Below are 25,963 nucleotides of genomic sequence, written 5' to 3'. Positions count from 1 at the left end.
TCCGATATAGGTATACCTGCGTGCATACTATCTGCTCCATTTGATCATCAGGCTCAACATGCATAGAACGTAGTATTGACGTCAACACATCAGCGTTGAAGATGTGCGCACGTCACTATGAGATCCAGTCCTATCTGGACTAGTTTAGTTATCTGATCCAGATTAGGTAAACGGATGCATTGGGTGAAAAAACACCTAGTATGTGCCATGGGATATTATCAGATAGTGGTTGGTTACCAGCATCACTTAATGTGCATATGAATTGTGATATTGATGGCACAATTAAACCAGGATGATTCGGAATGAATCCAGATTTTAAATTCGCAATGAAGTAGCTGCGCTGTCAACCTGTTTGAGGGCCGATGTTAACTCTCAATAGACCCGAATGTGTAAATCGTTGCTTGGCATTTGTGGATTATTAAGACTAGGAAGCTGCCTCTGAATTCATGTGTATGTACTTATCACACTTGTGGTTCAATTAACTCATTTAGTATGTCAGCCACCGCGGTGAGTTGGAAAGACTTGAGAGCACTTGCTTGTTGACTCTAGGTCTTCTGTGGCTCAGATATTTTCTGCTGAGGGAGATGGAAAAAGGGGAGTGCAAAGTGTAACAAAATAATGCAGTTTGAAGTGAAAGGAGATAGGGCTGAGTTGATGTGCATAAATGCAGGTACAGAAAGCTAACGGGTGATTGAGTGAGTGAATGAATGACTGAATGAGCCAGTGAGCGAGATCGAGTGATTGAGCGAGTACTTCAGTGATTAGCAACTGAAGAGTTCAGATACAAAAGCTGATGTCATTTTCAAACTTAGTGAGTTAAGTCACAGATCCTGGAACTTTCCAGGATCTGTGGTTAAGTAAGACCACCAACATCTGTCCTTTATTACCCCCTACTTAAATTGTTAAAACCGATCAAAAATATCACATATTTTGTTTCTAATATGGATGTACCGGTTGTTGCATTTTCTTTAAATGACAATCAAAAAACAAGCAAGATGTATATAATAGATCTGTGTTTAATACCTTTGGTATTAAGATTTTATCATTGAAAGTTGATTTAAATTACCAACTACAGTTTGTTCAATCACAGTACCTTTTGGTTCAAAACAATTGACACTAGAGGGCAGTAGATAGGATTTAAAGTAGGATTTTGTCCTAATAATGAGAGAAATGATCATAAAAATGCATCATTGCAAAGATTTTATAAAGTGTGGTTGTATTTCTTTACCAGCTATCAAGATGTTTATTCAACATTAAAAATTCTATCAAGACAAGATACAGTTGATAGATTTCTTCAAAAAATAATGCATGAGGTCCATAGTTAAGTCATAGACAGTTGACAATATAAGACACTGTGTGATCTATAGAATACAGAATATAAAATGTTTTTCTGGTGCTTCGTTTAATTATTAAAGTTAACCTACATTTTGTACTTTTCAACCGTACTCAACTATTAATAGGTAAGATACTTTTCTATCAAAAGTGATATAAAACAAAATGTATATGGATTCTTGTATTTTTATAACAGACAAAACAGGTAATTGACCCACCCTGTATGATACATCCACACATCGGAGAGCTCATCATTCATTTTGAGATCATTTTACGCAGTTGTTAAATTGTTTGAAACCCGAGATACAGAGAGCATGTGTTGTCAGACCATGAGCAGACATGTCGATATCGTCACGTTGCAGTAACGTTTTGTTTATTTGCTCCTTCCATTGCGATACCCTCGATTCCGTCAATTCGCTACAGAGACTGCCTTAAATGATATTGCCAGTGTCAATCTGCAGCAGAGACTGTCTCAAATTACTTCAAAGTGGTGTCAGGCATCTGCCTAATTATTTATTTTTACCAATTTTCTCATCATGAATTCAGCCGTGGAAATTAGACAAATGAGATGAGCAAAAGACCCAGGGACTGCAAGAAGTGGATATTGAATAACATTTGCCTGGAAGCATAGGTGTAAATCCTGGGGGTATGGGGGATAAATCCCCCAATAATTTGATAAGGGGGGATGGTTCATACAGTCATCCCCCATGTTGACACCTGTATGTGGGTTTCTGACCAAATTTATCATATTCGGTCATTTTAGCCAAAAAAAGTGCACATTTTTGGGCTCTTGGCACGAATGTGTTCCATTCTTGCACCATATTTCACCATTTCAGCTTCAATATGGCAAAATTTTGAGGGTGCTTCGCACACATTTGTACCTTGAACTTATTCGGTCACCAAAATGTGGAGATTATTATTCTTAAAAGAAATGTTTTCCAACCCCCCCAACCTCATTTCAAAATGAAATTTACACCACTGGTGAGAACACCTCGCCATGGAAAATATCTTATGTATGTACCAAATAATAATAATTTTGAAAATAATGATAGCAATAATTATACCCACAAGGGTCCAAGTTAGATAGAAGTATTAACAGAGGGACCACTTTTGCATGAAGTTAAAAAATGCAGAATTTATGAACTTGTTCACATATCAGATAACAAGCTTGAATGTAACTATATAGAAAAAAAATGTATTTATTCTTGTTTGTTTGTTTGCTTGCCCACCTTTTAGGTGAGAGATTAAAGAAGTAGTGGATCACACAGTGTCTTGTAAAATTATTATGTCAATCAAAAAGTCTTTGATTTTCCTATTGAAAATGGTAACATACTTGAGGGACTTCCCTGCGTGCTTTCTTCAAGGTATATACATAAGAATTGTCTCAATGTGTTAATATTTATTTTGGAAAAAAATCAGACTTCTCAAATCAGGAAACGCAAGGTGCAGAGCTGAAAGAGAAAAATATTTGACAAAGGTTGAATACTTGACTCTCCCAAGTGTGTTTTGAGGAAACAGTACCCTAAGGGTATTTGTTCACTCACAAAGCACAGGGCAGGCAGGCACAAATATCTACATCCAATTCAACATGTCAAAATTATATATATCTGTGAGATGTTTGCTATGGAACTGCTCTACAATTTTCATCTATCTGAGCAACCTTACCTACATTGTCTAAGTAAATATTGCTGAGGATTTATAAGTAAATTTTTAACAGTAACATCTCCAGACAAATCTTCAAGCAAGGCTGTCAAACTGTGCACCACATTTTGTCCTTTCTTGTGTGTCAACTCACCATCCAGCCAGAGATTTGTATTGCACTCGCCCCCAAGGGCGGCATAGACGCATGAATGCAGCAGCAGGCATGAACCGGCCTCCCCTGTTTGTGTATGTACAATATGTGTGCGTAATAGTAGAATGTACAGTCAGTCAGTCAGTCGGGCGGAAACAACACTAGTGTTTTGCTATTCAAAACAGATCCACACGCAGTGGGTAAAAAGCCGTGGGTCGTCTAAGTCGGATTCTTACGTGCAGCACTCTATTGCTTGTATTGAGACATACGGGGAGTTCAACAGTGTAATTCATCATCCTGATCTGTGAGCTACTTCTTGGATACATTAATACTTGGAAAATTAACTGCTCTTTGCCAATCTTACATGGATATATACTTCTTGGTGTTTGGAATTTAGTTGTGTGCTATTGATATGAGACTCATGGATTAATAACTCGTACGCGCCATTGATGTCGGGGATGTCCGTGTGTTTATTAACACAAGCATGGACTGCACCTAACCACAGGTTTGTGTGTTAGACTTGGCCCAAGGCCTAGCTTTGTTAATGCAATGATTACTTTCACATGTGTATCAATAATGAAGCAGTTCTTGTTAATGAGTAGTAACTATGGTGGGATTTGTTTAATTAATTAATGCTGTATATCGTTCCAAGCCATTATGGACGTCAGCATGTTTATCTTACACCACGATCAATGCAATTATACTTGAGTTTTGAGGTCAAAATGCTTGCATTGATTTTCATCGAAAGTAATATGAATACTGATAATTTGAATTGATTGCTTGAACAAGATCTGTATTTTGAATTTATTTTTACAGATTCATTCAATATAATTTGATTTTTATTACAAAACATGCATAAATGGCTTCTAAGGTGATATACTTATGATTAATACTATATATAATCCTATTAACAAAAACATTGCCTACTATAACACAAAAATGCAAGATTATCACCTTTTGCAAACCAGTTCATAATTTTCCTGTGAATTATTGAAATATGGACTTTACACTCTGGGGAGGTAAATATTATTATTGCTATCTACACAAGTGCAAGTTCATTGTGATTGAGCAGAAGTAATGTGGGAAGTGAACTGTACATGAGGGTTGAGTGAATGATAGTAGTCGACATTGCACTATTACCCTGTCGTTGACAATCATTCCGCTCGGCTTATTACATTAAGCAAATGGAGAGAAACCCTTTTATGCATCGCTAAGCCAGCAGAGCAAATTCTCCAATTTCACGTCAACGACGAAAAAAATCCTTTGGGTCAGGGACGACTGAGCAAAAATACTGCTTGGAGCAGGAAGACATGGCTGATGACAAATGATGGTTATTAACTATGAAAGGCATTGATATTGTTGTGTTATTGATGCTCCTTGTAAATCCTGAGAGCTTTGTTATTGTTTGGCTTTATGTTTGTATGAATTATCAAAACATTTAGGGAGTATCAAATGGGATTTATAAATATCATGATACACTTTAATGGTTATGTTTACAAATTAACTTGATTTCACTATATTTTATGATCTTTAATTGCATTCTTAGGAAAATTTATAGGAAAAAAATATGATATATATGATACTTTGCTATTCAATATTCCTCATTTGAAAATTAGGATTAAATAGTTATAACAGGCCTGTGAAATCTCCGCTACAGAGCGGAAATCCGCTTTTTTCATTTTTCCGACCGATTTCAATTTCAGCTTTTTTAAAACATCAAAAATCAAAATAGTGTCTGTGCACTTCTGATAGCATTATGTGTTGCAATAAAACGACTGGAAATAAGATTAACGATGCTTGAAAGGTCATGAATCAGGGTCATGAAACGCAGGTCATATATAACATCATCGCGATATTCTTTGATTCCTCGTCCATACTCATTGTGTAATACGTTTGTTTTGGAACTGCGCCCATCGGATGATGTTAAAATGGCGCCGTGGTCGCTGTGGGGAAATACTGAAATAGTGATTTACAATCCAAACCATCCATCGGAAGTTTCACATTGGATTTCATAAAAAGCATATGGAATTAAGAGAAGATACATCATGGCTACCATAAAATGTAATTTTGTCGAGCGACACTCACATTTAGGCCATGAAATGGAAGCTTATAATCTTCAATTTATTGCTGGTGAAATACGCGCGGAATAGCATTGAATTTGTACTGTAGTTTGGTAGGTAAATTTTCCGATTTTTTTCGAAACCCACTGGTTGGTAAATTTTCCGCTTTTTTTTTAAAAGCCATTTCACACCCCTGTTATAATGAATGGGTACAAATTGTTCATGGTGAATCAAATAAACATGTTGTCAATAAGTACATCAGTTTACCCAACAAAGAATGCTGAGCTTAACGTATGACCTTGGTTTAACTATTTTTCATATTTGATGCGCCATTATTTTGTGCGCCATTAATAGATGGGGGACCTAAGCTTCCGGTTGTATTCCAAAGCAGGCATTGCAAAACTCAAGGATTCCATTCCATTCCATGGAATATTGGACTTGTAGTTGCAGATTGAGGAATCCTAATTCTCGAGTATGCCGCTCTTCGAGAAGTATATGACCGTGTGAAGGCAGCTAGTATGAATTACAAACAAGGTCTTCTAATTAGTGAGATTTATCTATTATTACAGGCAGTAGTAATTACTGCCAGCAGATTCTAGGACTCCATTGGTAATTGTTGCTCAAGTTTTGTTTTTCCACAGACTCTAGAAAGTCTGTGGTTTTCATACCTGATGGTAGACTTTGTTTTCATTATTTCTGCAACACGTGAAGAAAGTGAATGGATTGTGGATGATTATGATCATTATTACCCACCAGGTTTCTTTCTAACATTTTTAATGTAAAAATTGTCCCTTGTATTATTATTATTAGCTTCAACAAAATGTGGAAATGAATTTTTGCTGTATTTAGGCAAATAAATAGGTCTGAGGACAGAGACTGTTCACATGTAATGCATATTTGCTTGTGAAAAATTGTCTGGGCACTAATCGTTGCTAGCTTGCTGACAATCAACCCATGCATGATGTTAGAGTGGATAACAATACAATATCACATAGTTTGTGCAATTGATTTCATAATGGTTACATGCATAATGATTTTAGTAATTACATTTCATGGTTATGTGATCAGTGATGCCGAATTAGGCTATTCATTGCTAAGACAACTGACGCCAAAAGTATGTCCAAAGAAGAAAATTTCAAAAAAGGGCAACATACAATAAAAAGGATACCATCAAATTAATTGTTGACACGATTATGTGTAAAACACATGAAATTATACGGATAATATGTTTTACTTACCAAGTTTTGAAGAAGTAAGTAGTAAAAGTACTGCAAAGAGGTGATTTTTCACAGGCATACACACATTTTGAAGGTATTTCCTCACCTCTTTCAAACTTGAGTACTCAAAGGTCGCATTTGACATTATATTTTGATTCCTTAGGTATATCACAATGCTTTTTGAGCAGTTTGAGTATCAAAATTGTTCAATGGGAAACCATCATTGGTAATGCTTAACTACCAATTTATATCAATTTTTGACAAAAATGTATCTTCATTGTGGTTTATATTCAAAACTTTAATAATTATAATAGTATTGTGATTGACTGGTATGTTTTTATTACGTAAAAGTATTATGAACTTTGCTGTTTTAGATTCCAGACTTCCTTTTCTGATGATAATATCATCTCTGTAGAAAAAGAATCTGGACATTTCCAGGGTTTTTATGGTCATTTTGTGTTTCACATCTCAGATTACATATCTGAGCATTATTAGTCCAAATCTCAGCCAGAAATGAAGACATGACCATCTCAGATAATTGCGTATCAAGGGTTTTAGGTTAGTCTTAACTTAGCCAGAAATGAAGACACCATCTCAGATAATTGTATATCAAGGGTCTTCAGGTTAGGCTAATCAAATGAAGACAGGTCTTTGTCAGCAGGATAATAACGTACTAAGGGTCTTTTGGTTAGTCTAATATCAACTATAGTAGGCTATATTATATGCCCAGCAGAGATCTTAGCGTCAAGTCGTGTTATACCCTCTATCATAGACAATCACAGGTGTTTAACACTTAACACAATAACACAAGCCACAAGGCGGTTATACTAGTTACAAACCTAAGCCATTTGGTCATTTTCTCTCTCACAGCACTAAGATTCGATCTTATCGTACATAATGTACGTATTTCAATTTGGAAATTATGATAAAACAGCTAACCTTTAAATTTAGGCTAATGTTTATATATGTGTTATAGTTCAAGTTGCTATTGCAGCTTAAGTTGAATCTATACATGAGGTATATCATGTGTGCGGGCTAGTTTGAGGTAGTTGGGTGGACTTGAGGATCATGTCGAGTCAATTGGCCTTCTTTGTCGGTATAAAATAGCTTTTGTTATTCACCCAGCCAGCAGTCAAGGGGAAGTGCAATGCTACAGCCAAGTATACATGTCTGGAGGGCGCAACAGATGACATACTCAACAACAACAAAAGTGTTTTTGTCCATAACGCGTGCAAAATGTTAATGGGTCTTGGCATGTGATTCCTGCTTAGAAGTAATGGCTATTGAATGGCATTTGATTAGGCTCCAGAATTGTTTTGATTAGGTTTTTTTCGTAAGTTCAAGTTCATTGGTTTTGTAATCGGTTTAATTGGGTGAATATATGTGAGGGTTACCTCCTAGAGTTAACAAATGTGTTTATATGGCATAATTTGGTAGAAGTATTACAATTATAATTATATTGCTATTATGATACTTTTGCTTACTAAATATTTACATAAATTAATCGGCCTGTTTTTGTGAGAGAAAAGTGGTAAACAATCATGTTTATGGAATGTTGAAAATATGGCATGCTTTCTAAAAAGGCACATTTTTACCATTTCTTCCAAGAACACTTCTTTGTAGTGGAATAAAGCTGTTGGGTCAACATTATTTTCACAAATCACAGCCGCAATAACATATTCAAGATTGTTCTTGCAATCTGATATGCAGTTTTGTATCCGTACCTTTTTACCAGTATTGGGCCATTGATTCATGATACAACACTATTTCTAAAGAATGTCACAATTCAAATACAAATTGTGACATGTATGCCCATATGAGCATTGCAGAATGCATTATTTGCAAGTTCAACTATCCATTACTTGATGACAAACCAGCATTGTGTTTTGTAGCACAGGATATGTGAAGAAGGACATTTCCTGGCTGGCAATAATGCCCATTTTCACCCGCCCGTACATCTTGTATGACCGAGTTCTCTCAAGTGCCAGTCATAGCCCAAGGTTAGATAGATCCATTGAACATTGACGGGCACGTTTCTTATCCGTAACATGGATGGGTGGCCATTGATAACGATAGGCTGGGTACTTGTGACACGTTCTTGATTTGTGTAGACTAGGATAATCAAGGAAATAGAGTGTTTCTTTTGGTCAGTATGGTCAGAAAGGTATGGGACATAAATAAGGTGGACACACATACCCCTGTGGATATGGCCACTTTATCTAATCCAATTGTTACATTTGTTACATCTTCATCAGTTGCATTGTGCATATAAAGTTACTTGCAATGAAATATGTTCAATAAGTGTCACTTTTCAGATTTGACCAATTTATCAATTTTGTCCTTCATTGATTGCAGTTGGGGAAATTGAGTCAAAGGTTGTAAAAGAATGAATAGTTCATCAAAGACTGAATAGAAGTCTAGAAGCCCAATTTGGTATGAAGCCTTGTCATGCAGTACAATGTGTCATTAGATGTAAAGGTACTCAATTGCAGTATAATGTGATTATATCAATCCTTCAAAGGTGAGAATCACCAAAAAAGGGCAGACCTTTATAAAAAATAGTGAATATTTTATACAAGCTGGTATTATATAGTCCATTGATTGTTTCTGATTTAATTAAAAAGTAGAGTTGTCAAAGAATAGTCAACAAGGATGACATCAATTACTGCACCCAAAACTAAGTACTAACAATGAAGATTTAATCAAAGAATGGGTTTCTTAATTGATTGGCAGCATTTGTTCATCATTGGGAAGAATAAATAATTGATGATACTCAATATTTTATTTGTCCTTATTGTAATCCTAGTAATTGATCAGTGACCTACTTTGGCTGCAGATTTCAATCTCAATATCAATCTATAGAGTAATAATCTGTGATATAATATAGATATAAAATTTACAAGTTCTTGTTATTATAATTTGCTTGCAGTCATGATATGCCAAATCAAATTTATCACATCGTTGTATCACTCTATCTCTGTAAATTAACATAAACGTAATGCTTCATTTATCATAACCATGGCCGATTGTGCCCGGTGAAAACCAACACCTTGCACAGAACCGTTATTAATGACAAGCCATATTTTTTTTGCCTGGGTTTGCTTTCTGTATTACGCACAGTTGAATATGATTGTGAGTCACAAGTGGGCACAATTGGGTTATATTGACAAAATTTATTTCTCCATTCAATATGGGGCCCAAATATGGGCAAATTAAAAGCATACAAGATCATTTGATTGGTCTTAAATAGTACAATAAGGCTTTCTAAGAGCATACATTGCCAATATTTTTGAATTGTTGGCCAAATTTCACACTGCACTTGGCAACGGAGTAGAATACAGAATGATCGTAACCTACTTATTTAAATCAGATGTGGCTTGGTAAATGAAAACAAAGTCACTTAAAAATAAATTTCCTAGTTCTTCAGAATCACTGGATGGTGGTCATCAAGTACGTAGAAGAGGCAAGTTTTATGCGCTTGATGTCCAATGGGTCAATCGTCTTGTTATGATTGTTGATCAGCCAATCACAGTGATTGTTTATCACTTCTGCGTTCATCCTCGTATATGCTCAATGCACATCTTTGCATGGTATATAACTCCGAACATTAAGGAAATTTAGTTTAGGTACATGAAATATGAAAAATAAAAAGTATGTAATAAAACATTTGGGCTGGTTTGTACACAGGTTTGTACAAAATGGTATGTCACCTGAGCTGTGCTTTATGCTGTGTATGATGCACCATTCTTTAAAGAATCGGAGGATGTCTGACAGAAGCTATGTATATCATATTGTACAAGTGCTCCAGCATTTAATTATGGATATGTCTGCATCCTTCCTTTCCTGACAATATATACCAAAACATTTGCATTTTTAAAAGCAATAAGCGCAGAAACATGCTTTTTTTTCCATAAGGAAGAGTTTCATCCCCATGGAAATCGATAGAAATTAGGTAAAAAATCTCCCATTTCATGGTGCGTAACCTCTGGTGACTCACTCATCCTGCGTATTATGAGCATCAACACCACAGGGCTTATCACAAACATGACTTTACAGTACTAGGATATAAATCCTGTGATAGATATGGACAGAAGGGGGAAAGTGCCAATTGTCCTATATAGAAAACGATGAGCACAATATGAATGGATATAACATCACTCCTCATGACAAAGTCCTTAACCTTCATACAACAGTGTCATCTCAAAATTTGACCTCATTTTGTACTATTTGTAAAATTGTACACTGTGCATTCATAGGTAAAAAGGACTATACGAGCATGTTTAGCTTCAAGAATTATGTTTTTTGAGGTTAGCATGTACATGAGGTTCAAACAAAGAAAATAACTTTATTATGCCGATTTGGTCTGTTCAAAATAGGGTTCATGTTCATGGATTTACAGGTGCAGCCGGTCCCTGATGAAGTCCGAGACACATCTGATGAAAGCTCAACCACTCTCACAGGGACCTGCTGCACTGATATTGTGATAACCGACAGCGTACTTGTAGAAATACCATTATGAATTCCTATCAAGTGAGCTTCTGCTTACTATCAATATCATTTAATACCATTACAAGTCCAGCGAGTAATACTTGTCTGAAGTTCAAACAGTTGTCATATCAAACAAGCATTCATTGGTCTCACACCCTATCGATTCTGTTTACAACAATGCATTATTATCCAGGTGTCTCAGACCAATGCCATAATATTGCTATGTATTCATATTATCTCATCTTCTATAGACAGGTGCGCAATGGCTGTGCTCTAATCGCCATTCATCTATGAACCATTTCTATTGGTGTGTAATCTATTGTATTGCAGTCAATATTGTGAAGTCAATCCCGCTAGTTTGATCAAAGCGGCAATGAGGCGTTATTGTCTGCATTGTATGTATTCCAGGTCAGGTTGGATGATGTAGTTGCTGTGTCGGATAAATGAGTTGAATTATTGGTGTGCAACAAAGTGTTTGATTTTCACATGTTTGTTTGTTTGCTCAATTAATAGATATGGTTGGATAACCATTAGTGTATATCATTGAACATTTCCTACATTGTAATACCTACTATTAATGGTGGTATTTGTTCTTAATAGTTTTGTAATTGTATGAACTGCTTTATTTGTAGTTTTGTAGTTGGATATGAAAATAAGAATTCCCTTAAATGGCTGGCTCCTGTTATATAGAGAGAATTTGAATTTTATACACTCATAAACAACATTTGTATTTCACAGTATTTGTAAATCGTGTTTGACATAGTTTAAAGTTGAAAATTATAGACAAGGCATTTTTATTGCAAATATGCTAGCATGATCATTCTTATCATGGGTTTTGACTATAATAATAAGCTAAAGAAGAGAGTATGCAACAAAATGGGTCCCTAACCTGCTGATTAAGTGCCCCTTTTATTTATGTCCACAAAGCATTGGTTTGCATCTTAGCATTGGTTAGCATCTCCAATACAAACTGGCAAGTTGTGTTTGGGGACCTACTATAGCTGACAGTTTGGTCCTAAGTCCTTCATTGGAGAACTGAAATTGCAGAGACCTGTTTCTGAAGTTTGGTCAAGTCAGGGACCCCACATCATCACAATACCATGAAGTTCTATACCTTTAAATGACTGCCCTTTTACCATGTCAGCATCATTTGTGCTATGTTAGTATGTCAGCCTATATACCATGAATAAATACTTACAACTTCTTAAACAGGATTATGCCTAGTACAAATTATTCAGGAAAAAGCTAATACTAACTTCCATCTGATTTTTTAATGCCTGGAAAAAGCTAATACTAACTACCATGTGATTTAGTTGTAATGTATTTGACCTGCATTGTAAGTGGGTTTACTAGTGTAATTTGTCAGTTGTCGTACATTTGTAATTTGTAAAATCATTTCGTATTTCAAAAAGATATGTTCTACATCTTATGAAGGTAATCTCAAGAATCAGAAGCCAAAGACTATGCATGTTTGAATTTGTCAATATACACTATGGAAATGTATCTTTGGGTCACAGTCCAAAGGGTTTGAATTTAAAAGCAAAATCAGAAACAGCAAGTCTTTGTTTCAGAATTTAATGAAAATGAGAAATTGCCATTGATTAAAGAAATGATATGCTTATGTTTGTGATGTCTTTTGTTGATTTACAGTGGAACCACTGCCAACATGGATATAAACAGTAGAGTATCAGACAGCTCCAGTGAGAGCTCCTCCAGTGAATCGGAAGGAAGCGGATCAGAGGAAAGTGAAACTGAAAGTGAAGGGAGTGCACCAGAATCTGAAGAAGATGTAAGCTTTTTAGTAAATGATAAATAAATGCATGATAACTAGAAAACAGGCTGATTTTATGTAGCCTAAATCCAACATACATTATGCGGGGGAGGGAGATTCTTGTGTAATTCTCTTAGCTGTTTATCAACCTCCAACAAAAAACCACCAGACAGATTCAAATTTGCATAAGATTAAGACAGCCACTGAGGTATCATACAGTAAAACCTCATTATAACGAAATCTGATACAAGAAAAACCCTGTTATAAAGAAGTATTTTTCCAGAATCAAGATACAAAATTCTTTTGCTATTCATTGTTTTTATAACCCTGATATAACGAAATTTGGATATAAAGAACTAATTTCTCTGTCCCTGGCAACTTCGTTATATTGAGTTTCCACTGTATATAGATATAAGAGCATCCACCTCCATGACCAGTGTATCCAGGGTGTTCATCAACCTCATCCCATGTGGCTGCGGTCACAGCCCCATGCTTTAAAACAAAGGCAAAGCAGCTGAATAATACAGGGAGGTTGATACAGCCTGTTTAAGATAATCTGGGATATTGTAAGGAGCATCTGAGCCCAAGCTCTTAAACTGTGATGGGTTTTAGAATGTTAAATAGTCTGTAAGTTTGCTCTGTGTGACCTATCACACATTTATCCCTGGATGCTCTCTGGAGTAGTGATAAAATGCTTCAGTTCTACCGCACCGTGTTATGCAAGCAAGAACCTAGACTGTTATCAGATTTTGCATTCATATAAGTATTTGAACTTCACTGATGTCTAAATGTGCAGTTGTGTAAAACTAGCAAATACAAAACTAAGACAAAACTATTGTGATCATTTAGATATCAGTAACACTCTAGTTCTTTGATTGCAAAATGCAGATGCTTGTTCTGATTGACTGTTAATCATTACAATCGCAAATTTCCAATTTGCGAGTGTTCTGTTTTTGGTCAGTTCTTCTTTCTTTCTTTCTTCTGTCAAACTTTTAACGAGCCATCGTAGCCATATGCTTTAAGCCAATGTGACCATATTTGGTCACAAGGACCATTGGGCGGGGGGACAAATGTTACATGACCAACTCGGGGTCAAAGGTCATCCAAAGGTCATTATGGCCAAAATGTGATTTTCACTAAAAATGCTTCTTCTTCCACAAATTACATAACACAATGTCATCACTTGCATACCTGCATCGCTTTTTAGCCAGTGTCTAAAAAGTTGTACAACTAATTGGGGTCAAAGGTCATTAAGGGGTAAAATCTTACAATTGGGGTAAAATCTTACAATTGCATTATCTCAACATCCGTAAGGGGTATGGGGCTCAAACTCAGTGACAACAAATCTCATGACCAGGGGAACATTTTACAGGGGTCAGGTCAAAGTTCATGCAGAGGTCAAATTTAAGAAATGCATTTTCTGTACATCTGTAATGGGTATGCGGGACTCAAACTCTGTGACAACAAACTTAAAGACCAGGGAATATTTTGGAACACTTTGCAGGGTCGGGTCAAAGGTTATCTTGGGTCAAATCTTACAATTTCCTTTTCTGGACATCTGTAAGGGATATGGGGCTCAAACTCAGTGACAACAAATCTCATGACCAGGGGAACATTTTGTAGGGGTCAGGTCAAAGGTCAAATTTTAGAAATGCATTTTTGGGACATCTGTAAGGGGTACGAGACTCAAACTCGGTGACAACAAACTTAATGACCAGGGAGAATATGTTTGCAGGGTCAGGTCAAAGGTTATCTGGGGTCAAATCTTATACCGTAATTTCATTGTATGTAAGGGGTATGGGGGCTTAATTTCGGTGACAACAAACCTCGTGACCCGGGAAACATTAAGGTCAAAGGTCAGGTCAAACGGCCATTAAAGGATTACATGCCTTGCGATTGTCTGCGCTCTGTGAGCGCAAATTATCTCTAGTTTTCTTTGTGTTATTGTACTCAGAATTAATGCATAATCAACATTTGTCAACGTAGATACTCTCTACCATGACCAAAATGTAGGGATGCAGGGTGCTCAACAATCATGTCATCATCTGATACAATTTAATTTTGTTTTTCTAAATTGTTTCCCTTTCACCAGGAGCAGCCTGTCAAACAGCCTGCAAAGTTTGGTCTTTTAAATGTGATTGAGAAGGTCAAGACGCAGGCAAAGTCTCCTGCAACTCTAGGAGGAAAGCCGCAGTTCATGTCGAACAGTTCTGCTCCTGGAAATAGTCCATTGTCATCCAGGACATCTTCAAATGGCGACTCCTTCCCGTCCAAGATGCCCAACATCAAGTTGGGATCCAAACATGGTGAAAACCGTAGTGGATTCGGCATGGATCCAATCAGTTTTACCGCCAGTAAATACAGCGGTAATTTTGACAAGTATGCAAGTGATGCAAATGAAAATGATATGGCGAATTTTAATCAGCATAGCAAGGAATCCAAGATTGAAAGAGCGTCTGTTAATAATCCTGCGGTGAAAGCCAAGGGGCCAAAGAAAGTACCTGTAAAAAACAACTCGCTGAAATCAACTAGTGCAAAGGGTGAGACAAAGGGGGACTCCAAGAAAGAAAAAGTAACTAAAACCAAAATCAGCAGACAGTCAAGTAGCAATGGCCCAGTGGAGGGCAAGCCAAAGAATAGTGCAAAATCAACTCCAAAGTCGGACAAGAAATCCAAAATGCCTTCTGATGGAAGAGGTAGAAAGAAAAAGGGATTACCATTGTTACCCAAATCCCGAGAATTTATTGAGAGTGATAGTAGTGACTCGGAAGCGGAGAGTGTGTCAAGGAGTCCGACCAAATCACCATGCAAGGTGAACGGAACCAGTGTGACAGATTCAACACACAGCAGCCTGTCTCCCAAATTGAGTGCCTGTAGTAAGTCCAGTGTTTCAAAAGGAGGAAAGAACAAAATCAAATTGGAGAGAAACGCTGTGTATTCTGTGTCATCATTAGATGATGTTTTTGACGAACCATTACTATCGCCTCTGAAATCTCCCGACTTGATGTCGGAAATCACATACAAATCTGGCATTCCATCCCTCATTGTGAGGTTTGATCTAAGTGATATTTCCAATTTGCCTCACAAAAATGATGGCAGAACTCATAGTAGAACTTCCTCCTCTCCTGTATCTAAGAGAGATGTTTCAGATGGTTTGGATGAGAGGCTGCCACCACTTGTCAAGTCCAAGAGGAAAACGGAGGACATGGATCCTGAGGTGAGTTCAATATCTTAACTTGTTTTTACCTTGTTCTATTTCATTTATGAACAGCCCTTATCTCTCTATATTTTGTATATAAAATAGGCCACCCACATGCATTGAAAGGCTGCCGCTTGGAGGAAGTGATCCTGAAATTCACCATAAACAGTGGCGTTATATGCTTTGTAGAGCCTCATATAAATACATGTTATAAATAAATAGAATAAATAAATAAAACAATTGTCATTTTAGGAATGTATAATTTTGTTGTAAATTGAGCTTAATTAAAACTCTCTTCAGACTACACACCTGTCTTTCACGCATAATCTAATAAGGCACTTTGCTAAATTTGATAACAGGTTTGATAGGATTTAGCTCAAAGTGTGGGATTCCTCAAGGGCACATTGTGGGTCCCATTAAGATAGATTAGCAATATCCAAAATTTACACTTTGCACTTCAAATTAGCTGAGAAGTAGCATTGTTAGTGCAAAACAAAAATGCTTAGTCATTGAATATGACACTATTGATATTAATTATGGTTTGAATTAGTTTCAACTGAACACATTAGTACTCCACTTGAGTCTTACGAACAATTCTCTTAATGACCATTGATAAACTGACTTCAAGAGGAAGATGAATATCATTGCAAATGCAATCTAATCTGCGATGAAACAATATTCAAGGAGTAATAGCCAGAAGGCCTATCTGCAACAGCTGCCCTATAGACATTTTGGACATTTTACCCTTTCTGCATTCTATAATTGTATGTATAATGCCACCTGGCAGCTATTATAGTAAAAACCTTCTTGCACAAACTCCTCTTTATTCGTTCCATCAAGTCCTAGAAACATAATTTAGTCAAATCAGTCCTTGCCATAAAAACCAGATCTGTCTTTTTGCAATAATATCTCACCTCATCCAGTGCCATTCACCTTGTTTCTTGCCTTGCATAATAGTCATTAATTCATGCGATGCCTGCCTGCCTGGCAGTGGTTTTCATCTCCATCTCATAAAACATTGTCACTAAAATATCCAAAAACCAAAGGCAACATTCTTCTCATAAATCTTTTTATCCCATTTTGATTCTGACATAGCATGATAGTTTTGATTACCAAAAAAGATAACAGATTGATTAGTATCGCGAGTAGCCTGAAGAAATCACAACGAATAAGATGCAGAGGCTTAACGGAGTAGGGACTTCAAAATGCCGCATATGTGCGTAAGGCACGCTGTGTTTTTTTCTTCACATAAATTTTAGTTAGAATAACATTAGCGCCCTTAATATCCCCTATAGCTTATGAAGGGTTTGATTACTTTGTGTTAAATGATTGCCGAAGTGGTTACTGTGTTACCTTAAGTGTGTGGTATTATCCATGCATAGGAGGATAGGTAAATAGGGAGTTAAAAAAGAGTGAGTTTGAAAAAAGGTGAGTTCAAAAAAATGAGTGTTTCCAGTGTTTCAAGCAATTTTACATAAGTCCATTGGGTTAGTAATAAAATTCCATGTGACGATTTGGATATTTCTAGGCGAGTCCTTGTGGAGAGTTTGATATTTCCTCTCTGATATTTGAAGAAGATTAGGACTTGTGACTTCCTAGCATTTAATAAATTTAACTCCCCAGTGAGACTTGCTCATGCTTTAGTAACTCGCCATTGGGACTAATCACTTACTAGTCCTAATGACAAGTTACAGAAGCATGGGGCTAGCAAGTTCTAATTACAAATTACAGAAGCATGAGCAATTGGGACTTGTTAGTATTTTTGTAACTACTTGGATATCTCAGCATTTTTGTAACTTGCCGAAGAAACAAACATAGAACTCCATGGGGGCTAATTGACAACAACCTAATTTGTGAGAGGTAACTCGCCATTTTAACTCACTGTTTTTCTAACTCGCCTCTTTATTAACTCACCTATAATCTGCTCTCCATGCATAGGTACAAAAAAATGTGATGATGGTGAAGAAGATGTTGCGCCCTGGGTTGGGAGAATGTTTGTAATTTTTGTAAGCGCTTCAGGTGACATTTTCCTTTCCATACTTGAAGCATACCACTTAATGGATGTTCTCATTTTCTCAATTTTCAAAGTACCAAAAATATTATCATGCGACGGTAGACTAATGTAACTTTCAAATGATCATGTATAAAGGGGAACATGATTTGGTGTAATATGTGGCAGAAATTATAAACAATTTTAATTACGGTAAACAGAAGTGCAAGCAATTGTCCTTTTTGTACAACTGTTCAAAGCAGGTATGTGTCTGAAGTATTAATAGCTTTCTCTGGTTGAAATTAGTATCAGAACTGACTATTGTGTAAAAAACTCATTGAAAGGAAATGGAGTTAAGACAGATCAATGAACTCATTCACTCACTTGGATCTGTAGCTTTTATTTTCTAGTTTGCTTGCTTTTTTGTACTGCAGCCAGTAGCTACCTTAAATACCATTTTTGGAGTTCTGCAAAGCTAAAAGTACCAGAAAGAAGTGCTCTGGATGATAAATAGTATTACAAGAATTGCACAAATTTGTATCTTCCTTTTTTTGTTGTCAATATGCTACAATTGGCTCTATTTTGTGAAATACTATTAGTTGGTGCCCCGATACCTTTCAAAGCTTAACACAAGTCATATATGGCAAACCCTGTTTTGATTCTCTCAAGTAACAGGCCGATTGGGATTACAACATTTGTCATACCTTCTACTTCATGTGTGTCAATAACATGCTTTGTGTGTGTCACATTTGTTTACATTTAACACCAACATTTAGGGCTATGTCAGTGCAAAGTCAAGTCACATTGCAAAGGTCTTGATAGTATTGGGGCTATGTCAATATCAATAATGGATTTCTTGTTTTTATGTGCTCTTTGAGTGGGTAGGACTCAGTGAAAATTAAAGGAAAGAAGTTGGGTAGATTTACTTGGGATCATGTGATATATAGCGCATTGATCTTTTTGTAATAGCGCTTTATAAGCTATTATATTTATGTATGTAGGCCTATATATAATGCATCTAGTAAAATGCTTATTTTTGTTTGTTTTATTTTATTTGTTATGTGCTTGTTTGTTTATGATTTAGAAATAACTAGAATATAATTCTTGGAGAAATTTTGAATTGTTCCCCCTACCCTAAATAATATTCTATCCTTTGACAGAAAGAAATTACCTGCAATACATGTAGAACCCCATCATCAAGAAATCAATTTGAAGTGCTCAGTAGAGTCCTATTTGAAATGGTATGTCGCGCATAATTTGCAAAATTTATGTGTTCACAAAAGCTGTTTTGCAGTATCTGTTTCTTGAGTTATCTCCCTAAAGGAGATGCTGAAAGATTAATAGTTTCTTGATTGTAAAAGGGAACATGGGTGCTATTTTCGACCTATTTTCGGTAGTTTCACGGGTTAAGTGCTTTAATAATGATTGCAAGCAAGAATTGAGGAAAGCTGGCGGGCTTCTCACATGCCTACTGCTGCTTCGTAATTCCAAATGAAGTCACACAATACTGATTCATACATACTAAATGGCAAAGTTTTCAATTAATTACTACTCAATTATCTGGTGTCAAATGTCGTAACAAAAGCCAAGTAGAGCTGTGATTGATGAGGGATTTGTCAAACTTTAGTTACTGTGCATTAAAGCCAGGTTCATACTTGTATTCGACATCAAATAATCAATACATCAGATTTGTTTATAGTCGATCTATTTCCACTCCAGCCGTGTTGAAATGTTAACGAATGTTTGTTGACATTATAATTAATTATATATTTCCACCAGATATTGAACATCAACTATAATTTAATTTTCATCATCAAACATATCGTCGGTCGCAACACATAGTGACATACGTGAAGGACAAAATAATGTTTCCAAGGAAGAAAATGTGTTGGAAGGATATGTTACTAATAACAGAGTCGATACTCCCCCACTGTTATCTCTCAGTGGCCCAATTCCATTTGAAATTGCAGTTTACGATTCAAACTATTAAACTGTATCTTTAATAGTTAAAAGGAATAACTATTATAGGATATTGTGAGCTCTAACTTAAATGTCACTATGTGAAACAGAAAATTTGGAAAAATCACTCTATGCCACTATTTGCGACTGACGATATATGGAGTATGAATCCCTTTAGCATGTTATTTGCAATATAGTGAAGCATCTGAAGTTGGTTCAATTGATTTTGAGATGTGGGTTCTGGGTAGGTGAAGTAATCTTGTAATCATTCATGGGAAGATTATTATCAATCTCAAATGTCACATCATGGAAGTAGAAAACCCAAAATTATTCTAAGGTCTGATAAATGATGTGTGGCCGCACCGGCTGTAGAGAATAGAGATGGTCAGTCCACTGGAAGTAAAAACTCTGTAAGATAATGGTATTATGATGAGGAAAATTGTATAAAAATCGCCCACTTGGGAAACTCTTCGACTGAAGCTGCACTATTTTAGACATAAGATCAGTAATGAAATCTGCTTCATTGTAAGGCCAAAGTATCTCAATGTTAATGTTATGCACTAAAATAGTCTCATTTCCAACACCATAGTTCTAGTATCCCTATTCAACATTCATAGCTTAAAGGTTGACCTCAAATTGCGGAGAATGAGTTTTTGTACAAAAGCATTGACAGGTCATTTTATGAATATACAAGCATATTGGAGGTTATTGGAGGTTAAGAACTGTGTACTGGCAGATGGGGATATTGAGATCTTAACTACATTGTAGCACGTTTGAACACAAAGAAGCTTCCTCAACTGTGTCATGGGAACCCAACTTTCTGTTTGTTCTGTATTTTCTACAGAAGCAGAGGGACCCTCTTATACTAAGATTACAAATGACCGTGGGTTTCATGTCGTGTACAGACATTTTCTTTTATAAGCCGGTGCGATGCTCTCTAATGCTACTGGCAACTATCCATAGAGGAAAGAAAGAATATAAGATAACAAGATATTTTCAGGATACTCAGGTGTTAGGAGAGTACTTGTTATAAGCTTTGCTTTTATCCCAAAAGGAAAGTTGAGTAGGATAACCTGGGGTTGTCATTGTAGTATTGCAGTGTCACAAGTCACCTTGAATTTAACCAAAATATAAGATATCCTGATCTCAATCAATACATCTTAAAATACCCAAAGTTACTTTATTACAAAGGACAAAAAGGACATTGTCAACATGTAGATACACTAGAGAATCATCTGTCAGTCTACCAACAGTATTACACCACTGATGACAAAGAATGGTTTCTATGAAATATTCGGTTCAAAGAGCGAGTGTTGATGACCAGTTTTAAATACTCTCTATTGGAATCCAAATATATGTATATGGTTGATTTTGTTACAACAAATTTGTCATGCTATGTCAGGCTGTGTTCATTCAATTGAAATTTGTAGTATAGCTCTCTCAACTTTGCATGATTATGAGGTGAAACTTAACATTGTCTTACAATGTTTTCTTTTCAGATTTTGACAAGTAGAGGTGAATCAAACAAGAAACCAAAGAACGAAAGCAGCTCCAAGTCTCCAAGAACATTACACATTAAGGAGGAACCACAACACAATGAGTAGGTCACAGTGTTTATCTACCTTCCTCATAGTACTGTAAAAGTGCATATTTTCACACTACATTTCCATGCTTTTTTGCAATTCAAGCAGCAACTGACATGTGAATATATTCCTCTTGTGTACATGTCAATGTAAGGAAGCTTAGTACTAGTAGTAGCAAGAGTGTGAGTGGATTCCTACAAACTAGTAGCATACACAAATATGCTACAATAATATAACATCCTGTCAACCAGACCGAAAATGCCATATTGCGTAGGTCTGTAACCAATCACGCTGCGCCTTTGCCGTGACGTCAGGAACAGGCTAGTCTTTTTAACATGGTGGTGGATTTTACAGCATACATTTTTGATCAGTCCAGGAATCAATTTAAGAAATGTCATCCAGATTTGTAGGCAGCAAGTGCATATGATGCGCATCAGTGAAATATTCATATCTCTCAGAAAGTTGATTTCTTCTGTTGAAAATAGTCATGTTTGTGAGCTTTCAAATGTTACAGTATGTTTTTGTTTACAGAAAATGATTGAATCACAAATGAAAAAGAAATAGTGTCAATTTGTTAAACTTACAAAAGTAACCAGCACATAAACTATGCCAAAACATTACAAGGCTCTCTTTATACTTGAAACAACCTGAAAACCTTATTGCCTTACTTCTCAGCAGATCTCTCATTCCTGAAAGCGACACAGTCCTGGACAGGAGGCGGCCTTACGAACGTCGCAGCAGCATCACCAGTGTGTCCAGCCATCATAGCAGTAGCGGAAGAAGTAGCAAAAGTGACAAAGATCATCCGCCCAATAAGAGGCGGAAGCGAGATCACGCCCCTGCTGAAGTTTCGGCCATCAGTGAAACAAACTTAGTAAACCATAATAAGCATCAGTCTATAGACTGGTTGCATAATGAGGAGAGAACTGAATCAAGAGACTCCTCCAATGAAGTATTAAATGACACTGAGTGCCATAGAAATGGACACAAAAATAGTGCTGATGAATGGGGTGCTGAAGTAGAGGGCGCTTTTCAGCCTCATATGAAACGATTCTTGCCAGACAGTAGACACAGACCTAATTTTGCTGATGAAAGGTGAGTGTTTTTTCTTTGTTCTTACTATTTGCTTGCTTTTATTCTTCAGGCAAGTCAAATGTGTACCTCAAAAGTGAACCAGAATGACATGTCACAGAAATATTGGACAATTGTGACAGTCAGGGCCAGTGTTCCTGCTGAGGATGTATGAGGTGCAGTGAAGTTGACACAGGGGTTGGCCAGAATTGGTGCAAAATCTTCCAGGAAGATAAAGGAAAACAAGATTTTCACTCCCATGTCCAATTTGACCATCTTTTGAGAGTTTTGGCCCAAAAATCTGAATAAATGGTCAAATTGACCCAACAATAAATTGCTTGTAGGGAACACTGGTCAGGGCTATAGCAACATATAGGCAAGTGAGACAGTTACCTCAATCATTTTTGACAGTAATTATATAAAAAATAGGACAACAAAGCAAATAAAATAGAAGCTGTAAATCCAATTATTATTACTACAAAGCATCAACTTATTTTTGTTTCAGATCTGAAAAATGTCGATTACGTTGCTTTACCCCAAAATTAAACTAGCATTTAGCCTCTTTTTGAATGACTGTAGCATACACAATAATATTGAAAGTTGAGATTATTTCCTTTGTGTACTTAGTTATACAATGTACTGAAGTCGGAAACAAGAGCTGGGCATTTGTCCATTTTTTGAGGCAGGTGTAACAATAATTGCCTCAGGTAGGGCTAGGCAAAATCTAGGTGATGGCTGATGCTTATGTTCACATTCTACAAAATTGTTCAAGTATCTAAAAATCTTAAGATGTTACATAGTATTGTGGCTATGAAACACACTTTGGATAAAGCTGATCGTATGTGTTTACCACTAGAAGAATGGTTTGATGATTTTCTCAGTTATATCATTTATTTGTGATGAGAAATAACGATGATAGCTTGAAATTTTCATATTACATCATTCAGGTAACCCTATTTGAAACTCACACTCCCTGTGTGGAAGATGAAGGTTATGTCTTCCATACGGGGTGTATGGATTTCAACTGGAATAGCTCCTTCTCCTTTTCAACCAAGTGTAGTACAAAATGTCAGTAAAATGTCCACAATTTCATGACCATATGAACATGACAATGGACATTATGAATAAATAGACACAGGCCGACCAGCTGCTATTGACTGATACATCATGCATGACTAGGTAACTTAGATATAGGCCAACAAAAGGGGTGCTTTCTCCCTTTCCCTCCCACCCTATATAAGTCCATAGAATGTAGAACACTTAAGGGGTACTACACCCCTGGCCAATTTTGTGCCTATTTTTGCAATTTTCTCAAAAATTATAGCGCATTGGTGACAAGTAAGATATGTATATTATAGGGGCAAGGACTACAACTACTGCATTGAAATTTCAGCAACTCAAGGTAAGTAGTTATTGATTTATTGATCAAATATTGGTTTTCCCTCATTTTTGACTGTAACTCCACAGCTGTTGTCTGTGCTGAGATAAAATTTCCAGTGCAGTAGTTGTAGTCCTTGCCCCTATAATATACATATCTTACTTGTCACCAATGCGCTATAATTTTTGAGAAAAATGCAAAAATAGGCACAAAATTGGGCAGGGTGTAGTACCCCTTAATGAACACCAATGTTTTGTCCAATGTTATGACATATATGAATAACAGCAATCGGATCCTAATCATAACACTAATCTGACATAATTTTTTCAGTACCCAGCTCATTTTGTTCCTCCAAGTTTCTGAAATCTTGTTTGTAATTTCTGCAATTCATATATATCTGTGTGAAAATTGAAGTAATATGAAACAAAGGATTGTCAACTGTTTCAGTCAACGAGCATACACAATTTGATCGTATTATACCATAATTTGTAAAAATAGAAATCACCCTTTGATATGCCTGCTGTGGAACGAAACAAGCTAACCTTCAAGTATAGCTGTGACTCAGCTGGAATATATGTGTGAAAGGCAATTGTATATGTATAGTTGACTGATCAGAATCCGACAATTGCCAAAATAAAATTATGTTTGAGGCAATTGTACGTTTGATTGATTACAACACAGCAATTATACCAAACGAGCAAGAGGTTATTAACAGTAAAATGATATTAAAATATTTGGCAGTATTACAATTTCACCAAAGTATTTCTTCTATTTTGATTAATAATTTTTAAAGTGCCACTTGGGTAGATAAAGACCGATTCAAATTTCCCTTACCTTACGTCAATATCAATATTGGTGTGGGGGTAACTCGGTACAACTGACCATACAGGATATGCTGCGAACATGAGTCTCATTTTCAGTCATTTGAACCTTTTTTCTGGACCAGTTTTGGTATATGGATGTGTTATATTTTCCCCAAACTTTGGCAATTTAGACTTTTGGTATAGCGATGGGTCCAAATATCTTGAAAAAATGGTGTATGGATGGGTCCACTTTCAAATTCTCAGTGGCACATATTTACCCACCCAAACTTGAGTGCCACCTGGCTATGACATTCCATTTATTTCTGGAATAGAGACAGACGGACAGACAACAAAATATGTTTATCCAACAATAGTATTCTGTGTCAGTAAATTGAAGATGAACAAAAGAAATGCCTGAAACTGATGTATTTTGAGACATGGTAAGCTCGTTTGCGATATATTCATTCAGGTCGTACTCCGATTAAATGCCAATAATGCAGAATGTGCCTCGAGGCGGTCCCAAATACTGCATTGCTTATGACTAAAGCTCTCCAACAAATTAAAATCTGAATTAGCTTGTCTGTGAGCTTTTCCTCTCTATTTCTTACCATAGCACTATGTTAACATACATGCCATTGACGTCACCATTCTCTTCTTGTAATGGTAATGCTGCCTATTTGGCAAAACTGCAAGGTGACACTCTTGTGTGGGGGTGTGTGCACGCGTATTTATGTGTGTATGCAATGCGTGTGTATATTTAGTAACTAGAACATAATGAGGCTTGTTGAATAATGACAACAGAGCGATGTGGGACTCACTTGATGTTTCGGTACTTAGCATTTGATAAAGGAAGGAAATGCATTTTTACATATGCCTGTTCGCTACCCGTTCAATTGCCCTAGATGAGAATTTCTCTCGCACGGTTTACTGCTAGCCTAACATCCTATTGGTTTCATTACACAATCTTAGTAACTGTAAACCAGTGGCTTAGGGTGCTCCATAAGTTTGATTTACAATAAACATACACAAAAAATAGCATGATGAATACAATCAAATGTGCTGTTTTTGTTAAGGAACAGAAGTAGAATAGTGTGTTTATATTGTGTTGTATGCATTGGGCAGCTTGTCATTATTTGCAGACTATTTAATCATTTTAGTAACGTTAGGTGACGATTGTAAGCACCAACAATTTGATATGGAGGAGTAGTCAGCATTGAAGTGCTGCTTTAAATGGACATTTTGCTGTAATTAATTTTTCACACATCTACGATTTTGAACTGTTTCACGTCAATTTTACAGCTTCCATACATAGAGCTATAG

The 25,963-nt window shown here is 36.3% G+C and overlaps 1 protein-coding gene across 3 annotated transcripts in view; it reads left to right on the top strand.

Annotated features, from left to right (window-relative positions):
- Positions 1-25,963, top strand: part of LOC140161266 (uncharacterized) — a 260,421-nt gene that overhangs the window by 218,577 nt on the left and 15,881 nt on the right. For 2 of the 3 annotated variants that reach the window (XM_072184733.1, XM_072184731.1), the window contains exons 10-13: positions 12,540-12,678; positions 14,753-15,877; positions 21,308-21,408; positions 22,067-22,486. In XM_072184733.1, coding sequence (XP_072040834.1) covers positions 12,540-12,678; positions 14,753-15,877; positions 21,308-21,408; positions 22,067-22,486 — 1,785 coding nt within the window. The remainder of the gene's footprint in view (positions 1-12,539; positions 12,679-14,752; positions 15,878-21,307; positions 21,409-22,066; positions 22,487-25,963) is intronic. The other variant, XM_072184732.1, reaches the window with a different exon arrangement.

This window comes from Amphiura filiformis, chromosome 9 (assembly GCF_039555335.1).
Source record: "Amphiura filiformis chromosome 9, Afil_fr2py, whole genome shotgun sequence".
NCBI classification, from domain to species: Eukaryota; Metazoa; Echinodermata; class Ophiuroidea; order Amphilepidida; family Amphiuridae; genus Amphiura; species Amphiura filiformis.
Note: the sequence above shows the minus strand (reverse complement) of the source record. Positions and strands in the feature narration are given on the sequence as shown.